The 12,837-nt window shown below is 40.2% G+C and overlaps 1 protein-coding gene across 1 annotated transcript; it reads right to left on the reverse strand.

Annotated features, from left to right (window-relative positions):
* Positions 1-7,795: 7,795 nt before the first annotated feature.
* KRT24 (keratin 24) lies at positions 7,796-12,498 on the reverse strand. The gene is made up of 8 exons (XM_036081473.2): positions 11,878-12,498; positions 10,979-11,061; positions 10,286-10,442; positions 9,644-9,805; positions 9,420-9,545; positions 8,881-9,098; positions 8,370-8,500; positions 7,796-8,172 (listed from the first exon to the last, which is right to left on the reverse strand). The coding sequence occupies exons 1-8, from the start codon at positions 12,496-12,498 to the stop codon at positions 8,069-8,071; spliced, it is 1,602 nt and encodes a 533-aa protein (XP_035937366.1). The 3' UTR covers positions 7,796-8,068.
* Between the last annotated feature and the right edge of the window lie 339 nt (positions 12,499-12,837).

Genomic DNA, 12,837 nt, shown 5'->3' on the forward strand with positions numbered 1-12,837 from the left:
TCTCCTTTTGAGGATACAGCAACTGCAGGCAATTTACTTAGCTTAATTTTGTTTAAGTATTTTTGAAACATCTCTATAATTCCTTCCAGGACATGAACTATAGAAAAGTAAGCAAATTAGGAAAAAAAAAATTGAATGCAGCTAAGAAGGATATTCTGTTGCTTGTTAAGTTCCTTAATCTGGTTAAATTGAGGAAAGTACAGGTAACGGTGTAAAATGGTTTCCATCTTTTAATATTTTGTCATTTTTCGTGTCATTCTGTCGTCCAGCTGTAGCAAGATTTCTTACCTTGTTTTTAAGTTCCTCAATTATCTGGTGATACTTCTTTAGTCCTGTTTTACTTCTTGGCCATTGCCCCAGGTCCAAATTTCTTACACCATGCTTTGATTTTATATTCAGTGAACTGCTTGCCTGCTCCAGAGCACCATCTTGTCCGGGCAGACTGCGACAGGGTCATAGGGTTTCACATCGTATCCTTCTCATCAGGGAGCAACCCACCCTCACCTCCTCCCTTGCTGGCACCCCTAAAGTTGGTGTGAAAAGCTCCACCTGAGGAGCCACTTGAGCCACTTCCCCCACCACTAGGATTCTTCCTTTCCTGTGATCAGAATCTAATTGCCATAGACTAGATTTTTGGGCAAAATGGGACAGGATGGAAGGGTTTCAATCCTGCAAAGCCCAACGTTCAGGAGAGTGTTAGGGAGTTATCAGTTAGTACCTCCTTTTCTAGCTGATAAAGTGGGTGTTTCGTCTCTGATACTATCACCTGAAAGATTTTCAGTGACATCTGTAATACTAAATTATCGTTTTGTTAATTGTTTGTTAAACTCCATAGAGTGTCTTATTTATTTTAAAACACAGAAAATGCCTTCAGATATTTATTATCTCTCACTGGAGAAGTGAAGCAGATAACATTTGCAGGCTATCAGCCTACTTAAACGTGTATTTTCACTTATTGAATTTCTGTCCTCATGCATTTTGATGACTGTGCTTAAAACAATTTATTTTCCTTTGGAATTATATGATAAATATACCATCTTTTCAGATGAAGGTATCTGAAACCAATTTTAGGGATTTCTGGTGAAGTAACAGAAAGTGGTAGATCCTTACCGTATGTATCCTGTCTTAAATAAGAATAAAATGTAGGAAGAGAAAATGGTCAGATTCCTTTTAATATTCTTCTGTTATTTTTTTTCTTGCTTTTGTCAATTGTAAGAAAATAAAATTTTAAGTTTTAAATTTTTCTCAAAGCCTGCTTTGGGCTTTTGAAGTGATTAATAATATCTAACAGTATATTCTTATTTTATGAAAGTGCAGGACCCCCAAGAAAGTTAAAGAGAAAAGGAGAAACTGATACACTATAATGTTTTGATTAACCATTAAACAGCAGTTTTAAGTTTCTCCAGGTTCTTGTAAACCTCTGCTGTGGCTACACCTAGCTCCTTCTGCAGGTAAATTCAACGTATGCAGATTTTGAATTGCAGCAGATTACCTAAACTTGGAGATAATAAGCATAACATACCCTACTTCCTCTCTCCAGACGCCTTTTTATAACGGGAAGCCCCTCCCCCATGATTTCCATATTACAAAACACATTCTTCTTCATTACGTGTATTGTCAGAGGCAGTGAAATAAATCTATCTATCTATCTATCTATCTATCTATCTATCTATCTATCTATCATCTATCATCTTTAACTAAAGCTGTCACACTAGAAAGATGATATTTTTTGGTATATAAATTCCGTGTCACCTGATGTTCTTTCCCCGCATGACCTTTGCTTCGTTTTACTTAAGCGGACTCTGAGCCTGTTCCTATGTCTTCAAACACCCTACTCACCAAGTAAACATTTCTTAAAACTTTTGTTAACATTGAAACAATTTAACACAGAATAAAATAAAATATTCAGATGGCTTATTGAGGAAACATTGATGGCAAGCTGATATTTGTGATTGGCAGGTGGGGGGCTTTGGTGTGGTATGGCTTGTGTTTTCGGCTTTGTTGCATTTTTTCCAAACGATACAAACATATTTAATATGTTGAATGAGAGAATCAAAACTATATTTTAAAAACTTTCAGGGTAAAATGATGACCCCCAATTGGTAAGAGTTTGTAAAGCAAATGGAATAATAAAAGGAAGTTCCGTGAGTTAAAAAAGAAAGGGGGAACATCAGGTGAAGGATAAAGTCTCTCTGTCAAAGTTCCAGCTCAGCAATTGTGAACATGCCGTGGCCGCTGAAGTTAGACTATATCAAAAGATTTACAAAAGCCCAGGGGCCATTCTCCCAGTGCTCTTGATCTTTGTGTTTAATTCTGGGTGCCATAGTTTAAGAGGACTAATTAATTGCAAATATGTCTGTAATATCGAACATGTGTGGTCCAGTTAATAAAGAATAACGAAGAGTATGGAAACAATGTCAGAGAAGACATGGCTCAAGAAATCAGGATTTTTTAAAAAATTTTTTATTGTTATGTTAATCCCCATACATTACATCATTAGTTTCAGATATAGTGTTCCGTGATTCACCGCTTGTGCACAACACCCAGCGCTCCATGCAGAACGTGCCCTCCTCAATACCCATCACCAGGCTAACCCATCCTCCCACCTCCCTCCCCTCTAGAACCCTCAGTTTGTTTTTCAGAGTCCATCATCTCTTATGGTTCTTCTCCCCCTCCGATTTCCCCCCCTTCATTCTTCCCCTCCTGCTACCTTCTTCTTCTTCTTTTTTTCTTTCTTAACATATATTGCATTATTTGTTTCAGGGGTACAGATCTGAGATTCAACAGTCTTGCACAATTCACAGCGCTTACCAGGACACATACCCTCCCCAGTGTCCATCACCCAGTCACCCCATCCCTCCCACCCCACCCCCCACTCCAGCAACCCTCAGTTTGTTTCCTGAGATTAAGAATTCCTCATATCAGTGAGGTCATATGATACATGTCTTTCTCTGTTTGACTTAAGGAAATCGGGATTTTTGTTTAGAAAAGAAAAGACACATGGCCTGAACCAGCATCAAATTGCTGGAAGTTAACACAGGGAGACAGATCTGGCTCCATGTAAGGAAACCACTTCTAACTTTAGACCTGTTCTTAAATCGAATGATCTGCCTTCCCAAGTCATGAACTTTGCGAGCTCTGGGCACCTTTAACCAGAGACTGGAGGCCTAGAATAATCTTTCAGGAAGAATTTCTATTCTGCGTGGGAGATTGGAATAAAAGTCACCAGTCAACTTTGTATTTATTATTATTCTTCTTTTTAAAGATTTATTTATTTATTTATTTGAGAGAGCAAGAGAGACAGAGTGCACAAGCAGGAGGAGCAGAGGGAGAAGAAGAGAGAATCTCAAGCAGACTCCCCAGTGAGCATGGAGCCCAAAGGGGGGCTCGATCTCATGACCCTGAGAACACAACCCTAACTGAAACCAAGAGTTGGGTGCCCAACTGACTGCGCCACCCAGGCGCCCCACCAGTCAAATTTTTAAAACTCTGTAGGGTGGACAGCCACATGGAGAAGAATGAAACTGGACCCTTTTCTTACACCACACACAAAAATAAACTCAAAATGGATGAAAGACCTAAATGTGGACAGGAATCCATCAAAATCCTAGAAGAGGACATAGGCAGCAACCTCTTTGACCTCAGCCACAGCAACTTCTTGCTAGACACATCTCCAAAGGCAAGGGAGACAAAGGCAACAATGAACTATTGGGACTTCATCAAGATAAAAAGCTTCGCACAGCAAAGGAAACAGTCGACAAAACCAAAAGACAACCGACAGAATGGGAGAAGATATTTGCAAATGTTTTATCATATAAAGGGTTGGTATCCAAAATCTATAAAGAACTCATCAAACTCAACACCCAAAGAACAAATGATCCAATCAAGAAATGGGCAGAAGACATAAACAGACACTTCTCCAAAGAAGACATCCAAATGGCCAACAGACACATGAAAAAGTGCTCAACATCGCTCGGCATCAGGGAAATCCAAATCAAAACCTCAATGAGATACCACCTCAAACTAGTCAGAATGGCTAAAATTAACAAGTCAGGAAACAATAAATGTAGGCAAGGATGTGGAAAAAGGGGAACCCTCCTACACTGTTGGTGGGAGTGCAAGCTGGTGCAGCCACTCTGGAAAACAGTATGGAGGTTCCTCAAAAAGTTGAAAATACAGCTACCCTATGACCCAGCAATTGCACTACTGGGTATTTACCCCAAAGATACAAATGTAGTGATCTGAAGGGGCACATGCACCCAAATGTTTATAGCAGTAATGTCCACAGTAGCCAAAGTGTGGAAAGAGCCCAGATGTCCATCGACAGATGAATGGATAAAGATGTGGTGTATATATATATATATATATATATATATACACACACAATGGAATATTACACAGCTATCAAAAAATGAAATCTTGCCATTTGCAATGACATGGATGGAACTAGAGGGTATTATGCTAAGCAAAATAAGTCAAACAGAGAAAGACAATTGTCATATGATTTCACTCATGTGGAATTTAAGAAACAAAATAGAGGAGCATAGAAGAAGGGAGGGAAAAATAAAACAAGATTAAATCAGACAGGGAGACAAACTACAAGAGACTCTTAAGCATAGGAAACAAACTGAGGGTTGCTGGAGGGGAGGAGGGTAGAGGGATGGGGTGACTGGGTGATGGGCATTAAGGAGGGCACATGATGTAATGAGCACTGGGTGTTATATACAACTGATGAATCACCGAACTCTACCTCTGAAACTAATGATACACTGTATGTTAATTAATTGAGTTAAAGTAAAATAAAATAAAGTTAAAAAAGGGCAAAAGATAAATAAAATAAAATAAAATAAAACTCTGTAGGGGTGCCTGGCTGGCTCAGTCGGTAGAGCATGTGACTCTTGATCTCAGGTTGTAAGTTCAAGTCCCACATTGGGTGTAAAGATTACTTAAAAATAAAATCTTAAATATAAAAGTTGGAAAAAAATTGTGATTTTTATGTTGTTATTATAGATCTCACAAGTATTAATATTTGATCTTCATGGAAACTTTTGGGTGTGGAACACTCAGCGGGGAAAGCACAGTTACCTTATCTCAAAATGGTGCCACAAAGCCATTGTTTGCCTAAAAACCATCGCGGAGACTTAAAAAATCTGACTTCTTGGTCTTAGGAAAACTAATATAAAATCATTTGAAGTAATTTATTTTACAGCTAGCTGCAAGCAATGAGTAAAGCTAAAGGCAGTGCATGTTTCTAAGGTTAGGGTTTTGAATGAATTGACAGAGGTTGGGATGTTGTGAAACACTCCCTAGCTCTACAGTGTCAGTAAGAAGCAAGCTGGGGCCGTGTGATGCAGTCCTAGTGCAGTTTTAATGAGCTCCTGTATCCTTTCATGTTCCTTGTGATTTGGTTAATGAAATAAACACACCCTCCCCCCCACTCCCCAGGAATCCATGTACTTTATACATGATAGATCAGTGATACATTCTGGGCTTGTCCTCTCTATGCCATTTAAATGCTAATATAAAAACAATTGATTGAAGTGTTATCTCAGTGTTTGCTCCTTTCCACCTTACCATTTCATATTGCCATTGATATTACAAATGAGTAAATTATTTTTAAAAGGGCTTGACCAATATTTTTCAAGTGTCCCATTTGAGCCACTGATAAATTTTTATTTTATTTTATTTTTTATTTATTTATTTATTTATTTTTTAAAGATTTTATTTATTTATTTGAGAGAGAGAGAGAAACCACATGAGAGAGGGGAGGGTCAGAGGGTGAAGCAGACTCCCCGCCAAGCAGGGAGCCCGATGCGGGACTCGATCCAGGGACTCCAGGATCATGACCTGAGCCGAAGGCAGTCGCTCAACCAACTGAGCCACCCAGGCGCCCCCGAGCCACTGATAAATTTTTAAAGTGTATTACATGCAGTAGTATTTTGTTAATTGAGGAGGTTATTTGGAAAATATTACTCGAGCTACATTCTGGGTGATTTATATTCATCACTTCGTCTTCTCTTGAAGGTCTTTTGAACAGCATCTAATTCCATGAAGTCATTAAGCAAGTTTAGGCTACTTTCCATAGAGTCTCAAATCCTTTGGCTGTTTCTTCTTCTCTGCCTACTACAAACCTTGTTTCTTGCTTCTAATCTTTGTGAGGATGGATACCATGTCCATTCTTGTCCATTGTCCCTTGAGGTCAGAATGACAACAACTATATGAATCTCTGGATCAAAAGTCAACAGATGAAAATCCTTATGCAAGTGGGCACTGGCTCTTCCTCCTCTTGAGTAAGTCCACTCTCATTTAAAAGTTGATGGATTGCTGAACTTTAGAGTTCCAGAATAAAACATATGCAGTTTTATGTCATGTGGTTTTGAAGTGATTTTAGAGCAGGTCATAATGTGCAAACACCCTATCCTTAACATTTTATTCAGTACTCTAAACTTCATGGTCTAAAATGGTTCAGTAATTTCACTTTTAAAATTGAAATGCTCGAAACATACCCTACTGCATCTTAGTATGTTCTGGCCTTTTCTATAAATGATCATTTAGTACAAATGCAGCATCTTAACACATGCCAAGGAAACAAAGAATGAGGGTTTTTGCCTAAAGATGATTTTCAGAGTAGCTGCATATTGTTGCTCTGACATGAGGATAATACCAGCCATCAATGTAGGTACCAGGTGGTACAGGACTAGAAGACTACATCTGGGAAGACTCACGGAGAGAGGCTTCCCCAGTGTGGCCATGATGACCCAAGGGGCTGGAGCCTGCACACAACTGGTTTCCATTTGTGTCCTCCCACCATTAATCCAGCCTAGGTCAGCTGGTTCATATTTCTAAACTTCTCAGTACAGGACAAATATCCAAGGTTTAATTTACTGTAATGGCTTGATGGGAAACATATGTTTGATTTAAGACAACATTGCTGTTTTTGAGTAGTGGTTTTGTGCTTAGCTATTAACTTTGTTCTGTGGTTATCTATTTAAGCCGAAGTCTCAGTGTGCCTGCAGGTTCATTTTTAGGTTTTATTCAAAATGCCTAGCAAATGAAAAACCACATTTTCTGGGTTGTTTTGATTATTAAAGTTTGATACGCTCATACAGCTCTTACTGATTTTATATTTGAAGGTACGATTTGCATAAATTATGTTCAGGTTTATCCTTTGTAATTTTAAATTTGCCTTTCTGTGCCAAGTCTCAAGTTCTTTTCTCGAGGACTGGCTTGTGGGGTTGATTCTCTAATTTGTGATCTGGCCCTATTAAATTCCTTGAGTGGGAAAGGCCTTACCCAGCTTGGCTTTGTCCTGTGTCTGGTTCTTCCTGGGACTGACTCTGTACCACCTCCTGCCCTACTTTAATGGGCTTCGTTATCCCAAGCAAGACAAGATGGAGCCATGTGGCCGATTCAGGGGTAAGAACTTCAGCAATGGAGAGTGGGAAAAGGAAACACCAACTTGGCTAAGTGACAATTTTTGGCTTAGAGATGTGGCTAGATTTTTTAAGGGTAGAAGTATCTGAGATCTTTCCTCTTTGGGGCTTTCAAGGTTTTCAGAAATCTGGCACCCTATCACATATCCCATCTTATTTCCCACGACTTTTTTGAGGGATGCTAAGGTCTAATTTCAGCTATCACTAAGTTCCAGTGAGATGTTGCTAGAAATGCCCACATACCACATGGCTACAATCTTGATTTTTATGAAGAGGGTATTATATAAATAATGAATTAATATTAGTAACATAACAATGAAGCGAGATCGTGACTGATAGCTTTATTTCTAGGTAAAATATTGAATTTCTTTAAAAATTTCAGGAAGCATTTAGTTAACTTGCAAAAGTAAGTTTATTGAAGCATGAAAACAATTAGAGCAAAATTGTCATTTCAACTTTTTCAGGAAGGTTCTAATAAGAAAAAAAAGAGGATTCAGAAAAATTGCTTGGTCATCTATTTCTGGATGGAAACTTTGCCTGAAGTTATCCAGAAAAATGGTGAGATTGACATGATTTATTCATTTGTGTCCTTCCGGTTTTTCTCTAAAAGACATTCTTGCTGATCTGGAAATTGCTTATTTAACTTTCACCTCGGACACATTGCTGACTTGAGATGAGATGACTTTGCCGTCCACCACCTCCTCCACGATGGTCTTAGTCACTCTGGTCTTGTTTGGTTCTGAAAATCACAGAATCACAATGTCAGTCTGGAAACGATCACAGAAACCCAGATCAAGAGACATTCAGGTGCATTCTTTAAGTAAGTTCTCTCTGGGTTAAGATTTTGTAAACTATAGTATATACTTTTTATAAGACAAATGAAGCATGCCTTTACTTTTAAATTATAAAATGATCATGAACATTAAAAAATGTTACCTCTTCCTTGGCCAGAACAGTTTCCAGATCTTGAGTCACCAGATACGGACAAATCCCTAGATCCCATGTTTCTGGGTCCTGTATTTCTGGATCCTGAGTTTCTAAAATCAGATCCTCCAAAACCAGAACCACTAGAGGAAAAAAGAATTGTTTTCCTTTGTAGTTTGCAAAGGTGGGAGAAACCCTTCATGCAGGGGGCTCTCCCTGATGAAGGTAAATGTCTTCTGATTGGACTGTGTCTCTGTGACTTTTTATTATTATTATTATTATTATTATTATTATTATTATTATTATTATTTTAAGTTGGGCATGGAGCCCAACACAGGGCTTAAATTCACGACCCTGAGATCAAGAACTGAACTGAGATCAAGAGTTGGACGCTTAACCAACTGAGCCACGCAGGTGCCCCACTGTGACTTTGTAAACCAAGTCCAGCCCCCAGACCCCTTCTTGGTTTCATAACATAAGTACACCAAGGAATGCACTGATTGGGCTCATGACTTTCACTTACCCTCCCCCTCCATTGAGCAGGCGGCGGTAGGTCTCAATCTCCATCTCTAGGCGGGTCTTGATGTCCAGCAGTTGCTCATATTCTGCCTTCTGGCATTTGGTCTCGCCCCGGATCTGGCAGATCTGCTCCTCCAGGCTGCTGATCTGCATCTGGATTTCTGACAGCTGAGCCATGTAGCCAGCTTCTGTGTCAGCCAGGGTTCCTTCCAGGGAGCTTTTCTAAGAGAAAAAGCAAATCAAAACTCCATGATGAAAAATTCGTTTTTTTATAAGGTGCTCAGAGAAGTACACCTTCAAGTTACAACCTATGTTGTTCTATCACTGTTTCCTTAATTTTTGTTGACATGACTGTTTTTCTTTAAGCTAAATCTTCTATGGAAGTACATTATCTTTAACTGGAATGTCTTGGGCTTTCTACAGCCACAAGCGAGTTCTCCTAATGCTGCTTTCGTTATGTGCCAAGTGGAACATCTTGGCAAAGAAAGAAAATGGGATCGCTTAACTCCCTGTTGGAGATGTTGCAAACCTCTTTGCACTTACCGTGGCCATTTGGGACTGGAGCTCAATTTCCAGGGCTTGCAGAGTGCGTTTCAGTTCTGTTACCTCATTCTTGGCAGAAGTGGCTGCCCCCGCGTCCGTAAAAATTTGTGCTTGCAGTGATGCACTCTAGAGAAAAAGAAAATGCCATCGCTGCAGGCTGAAGAAATGAGAGGAGGTGGCCTGTGTGTGACTGCCGGCTCAGGCATCCAGCAGTGATAATCTACCTGTTTGTTGAACTGCTCCTCGGCCTCGCGGCGATTGTGCTCAGCCAGCTCTTCATACTGTGCCCTCATGTCGTTCAGTGACTTGGTCAGGTCAGTTCCTGGAGCAGCATTCATTTCCACGGTCACGTCCCCTCCGGAGCTTCCTTGCATACTCTTCATTTCCTAGCGTGGAGAGAAAAGGACAACAGTGATAACAACAGAAAACCAAAGACTTCTTAAAATGTGCGTAGCCAACAAAAAATTGAAACTAGGACACTAAAGGCTACCCTCGCTTCCCACTAAATTGAGAAATAATTTGCTCATGACTACTTTTTTTTTTTTTTTAAAGATTTTATTTATTTATTTGACAGAGACAGACACAGCGAGAGAGGGAACACAAGCAGTGGGAGTGAGAGAGGGAGAAGCAGGCTTCCTGCGGAGCATGGAGCCCGATGTGGGGCTCGATCCCAGGACTCCGGGATCATGACCTGAGCCGAAGGCAGATGCTTAACGACTGAGCCACCCAGGCGCCCATGACTACTTTTTTCCTTGATCATAGGAGTTGGAAATCCATTTAGATAGAACTTATTTTATTTTTACAGAACGGATGTGGGGGAAAATAGGTAGGCCAGAGTCATTTAATAATGTGGAACGTGTTCCTACCTCCTCGTGGTTCTTCTTCAGGTAGACCAGCTCCTCAGTGAGGCTCTCAATCTGCATCTCCAGGTCAGAGCGTGTAATGGTTAGGTCATCCAGAACTTTCCGCAGGCCATTGATGTCGGCCTCCACGGCCTGCCGGAGATACAGCTCATTCTCATACCTGGAAAGGACAGCAGGAGGACAGGATAGAGCATTTCAGAGTCCATCCATTCTTCCATATTCAAGAAAAAGATTTTTTGTCTGAGCTGTTTGTTTGCTTACTTACTTATTTTTGTAATCTCTACACCTAACGCTGGGCTTGAACTCACGACCCCAGCTGAGATCAAGAACCCCATGCCTCTCTGAGCCAGCCAGGCACCCCCTTCTGAGCTATTTGATAAACGAAGGCTACTAAGTTTTCTCTTAGGAATTTTTCCCCTGGAAAGAAAATTATGAACCGAATATTAATTCTGTTGACAGCTAATTTTTTTTAGAACAAACATTTCATCCTTAATTTGCCTCTTTTTTTTTTTTTTTTTTTTTTTTTGTTTTCTTATTGGAGTGGAGTGATGGTTTTTAAAATTTACTCTTGGAATGTTTGTAAATTTAGGTCTTGATCCCCTAAAAGATAGTTCTTTAAATTTAGACTAAATGAAACAGACAGATTGCATTTTATTTTTCCCACAACATTTGTTTGCAAGTCTTCGCTTTTCTTACTTCAGTCTGAAGTCATCAGCAGCCAATCTGGCATTGTCGATCTGCAAAACGATCCCAGCATTTTCAATAGTGGCAGTGATGATCTAGAAAAGGCAATAATAGTGAATGCATCATGGATGCTTTCTACCTGTGTCCGCATGCCCACCTGTGAGGGTAGATGGATGTCCTTGGAGTTGGCTTTTAAAGGTAAATTTAAATTTGAAAACTTGCTTAGTAATGACATCTTTATTGATAATCTGGTGTAGTTGGACTACATCTTTCTGCAAAAAGGAACAGTTTGCACATTTACTGGAATAGGCATGGAATGTTGTTTGACAGAGCACAGCCCTCTGCTTATTTCTCTTGCTTTGGAGAATCAGTTATTCTGTAAGTTCTTTCAGAAAATAGTACAGAAAATGAATTTTACTTCTAAAAAGTCCTTAAAAAAATACTTCCCATACAGCAGCGGCTAAACATTTCAGATTCTGCCGCATGCTCCTACAATATTTGCACCCAGATTTTCTAGGAAGAAAAACAGTTTGTAAAGATGATTTAAATCTAGCAAGACACGAAAATATGTCAACCTGCCAGAATTAATCATGAAAATATCAGATTAAGCTAGTGTTGACTCATTGCCACCATTCTTATATGTACATGTTCATTAGCTGCCTCGCACATGATATAAATTTTGCTCTTATGTAGAAATACTCAAATTTGAGATGCAAACAGATAATTAGTGTGGTTGGATGTCATATACAATACTGTCATAGTTAAAACACACCAAGTCCCATTTTACATATACAACAAGCAAATATGTCTCTAAATAATTCCTTGACTTGAAATCTTCATTACGGTATATGATCTGAATAAGAGCAAAAGATACAGAAATAATAGAAACTCAGTAGTGGATAGTGTCTCACCTGGTTCTGGAGATCTTCAATTACTGGATAGTATTTGCTATAATCTTTTCCAGATCCACCATCTCCAGACCCAGGCCCAAATTTCTCATACCACTCCCTGATTTTATTCTCCAGATCAGTGTTGGCCTCCTCCAGGGCTCTGACCTTGTCTAGGTAACTGGCCAGGCGGTCATTGAGGTTCTGCATGGTTTGCTTTTCACCTCCAGAGAAAAGCCGGCCATCGCCAGCACCACCTCCCATCCCACCCCCCATCCCACCCCCATAGCTGTAGAAGCCTCCACTAGCACCAATTCCAGAGCCCCCACCAAAGCCAGAACCCCCACCAAAGCCAGAACCCCCACCAAAGCCAGAACCTCCACCAAAACCAGCCCCAGAGCCTGGAGTTCCTCCCAAACCACCCCCTACTGAGCAGCTACCAAAACCTCCTCCAAAGCTGCCTCCAAATCCACTGCTTGATCCCCCACTCAGGCCACAGCTGCCGGTTCCTCCTCGGAAGCCCTGGGTAGAGCCACCCCCCAGACCACATCTGCTTCCACTGCTGAAGCTGCTTCCACCAGCAGACACCCTGATCAAGCCACTGCTTCCAGCCCTGGAAGAGGAGACACGAGACGAGCAAGACATGATGCTCCCGCAAATGTGTAGCTTGTCCAGGTGAAGAGGAGAGGTGCCAGTGAAGCATGGATTTGCAAGCTGCCTTTTTGGCCCTTATATACACACTTTCAGGGTGTTCCTTTTCTGTGTCACTTCTTAATCCCTCTTATAGTTTTGCTAATCTGCAATTGGATAATTTCTTTTTCGTGAACCCACTCTACTGGCTCTTTTTCTGAAGCTAGGTCAGAGCCTCCGGGCATTTACTATCTCCAGAAAAAAATAAGGTGGAGCAAAGCAAAAACTTTTTTTTTTTTTTTCCAGAATTACAGTTTTAATCTTTCAGAGGTTTCGATGACTTATAATTCTTTC

Source organism: Halichoerus grypus, chromosome 2, assembly GCF_964656455.1.
Source record: "Halichoerus grypus chromosome 2, mHalGry1.hap1.1, whole genome shotgun sequence".
NCBI classification, from domain to species: Eukaryota; Metazoa; Chordata; class Mammalia; order Carnivora; family Phocidae; genus Halichoerus; species Halichoerus grypus.